The 1,275-nt window shown below is 29.6% G+C and overlaps 1 protein-coding gene across 1 annotated transcript; it reads left to right on the top strand.

Annotated features, from left to right (window-relative positions):
* The first annotated feature begins 567 nt into the window (after positions 1-567).
* Positions 568-978, top strand: LOC140451607 (uncharacterized). Its single transcript, XM_072545454.1, has one exon. The coding sequence runs from the start codon at positions 568-570 to the stop codon at positions 976-978; it is 411 nt and encodes a 136-aa protein (XP_072401555.1).
* The last annotated feature ends 297 nt before the right edge of the window (positions 979-1,275 follow it).

The raw sequence follows: 1,275 nt of genomic DNA, 5'->3' as shown, positions 1-1,275 counted from the left end.
CCATACACTCCACAAGAAAATGGGATTTCAGAGAGAATGAACAGAAGCTTATTAGACAAATTAAGGACCAAATTTGCTGAAACTAATCTACCAAGAGAGTTATGGGGGGAAGCAATTCTGTGCTCAGCAGATGAATTAAATAGAACACCTACTAAAGCACATAACGGAGAAATACCTGCCACAAGATGGTACAATAAAAATGATTTATCAAAAATGAAAGTATTTGGAAGTAAGGCATGGGCAGTAGTCTTACCAAAACAAAGCAAATTAGAAAGAAGGGCACAACCTTGTATAATGATAGGATATACAGGAGCTGGATATAGATTATGGAATTATCAAACTAATGGAATTTTTTGTTCAAGAGATGTAAGATTTGATGAAACTAAAACTAATTATGATGAAATCACCAGACCAATATGATGATACAAATAAGAAAACAATAAAAATTCAATATGAAAATGAACTGCAAGAGGGAATCAATGATATAGAAATAGAAGTTTAAGATGATAATTTAAATGAAGCTAATGAAGATGAAACGGAGAATATAAGTTCAGAAAATTATAAACAATGCATGCCAAAGATAGAAACAAAAAAAAAACAGGAAGAAAAATAAAGGCACCCAAATATTTAAGTGAATATGAGACTTATACAGCTTATTGTTTAATATCAACAGAAGAAAATGATCCTTTATGCTATGAAAATGCCATAAAAGATCCAGAATGGGTAGAATCTATAAGAAAAGAGCTACTCTCACATGAAAAGCTAAATACATGGGCAGAAGTAGAATTACCCAAACATAAAAAAGCTATTCAAACAAAATGGGTTTTTAGAACAAAGGATAATGGAACTAAAAAAGCCAGAATAGTAGCCAAAGGCTTTCAAATTAAGGAGGAGAGTGGATTTGAACCAAATTACTCACCAGTAGCAAGAACATCAACAATTAAGCTATTTTTATCAATAGCATTACAAAATGATTGAAAAATCAGACAAATGGATATCCCAACTGCATTTTTAAATGTATTACTTGAGAATGATGTCTATATTTATTCCTCAGAAGGACTTACCATAAAAAACTCAAGAGTATTAAAATTGAATAGAGCTTTATATGGCTTAAAAGAATCATCAAAAGGTATGGAATAATACATTCAAGGAATTTGTTACTCAAAATAATTTTGAAATATTTATGTATGATTGCTGTTTATATAATAACAAAAAGATTTGGATATTAATATATATGTAGATGATATATTATTAATAGGTGAAGATAAGGATGTT

The sequence above is a fragment of the Diabrotica undecimpunctata genome, chromosome 10 (genome assembly GCF_040954645.1).
Source record: "Diabrotica undecimpunctata isolate CICGRU chromosome 10, icDiaUnde3, whole genome shotgun sequence".
NCBI lineage: Eukaryota > Metazoa > Arthropoda > Insecta > Coleoptera > Chrysomelidae > Diabrotica > Diabrotica undecimpunctata.
This window is presented reverse-complemented; position numbering and strand designations above follow the sequence as displayed.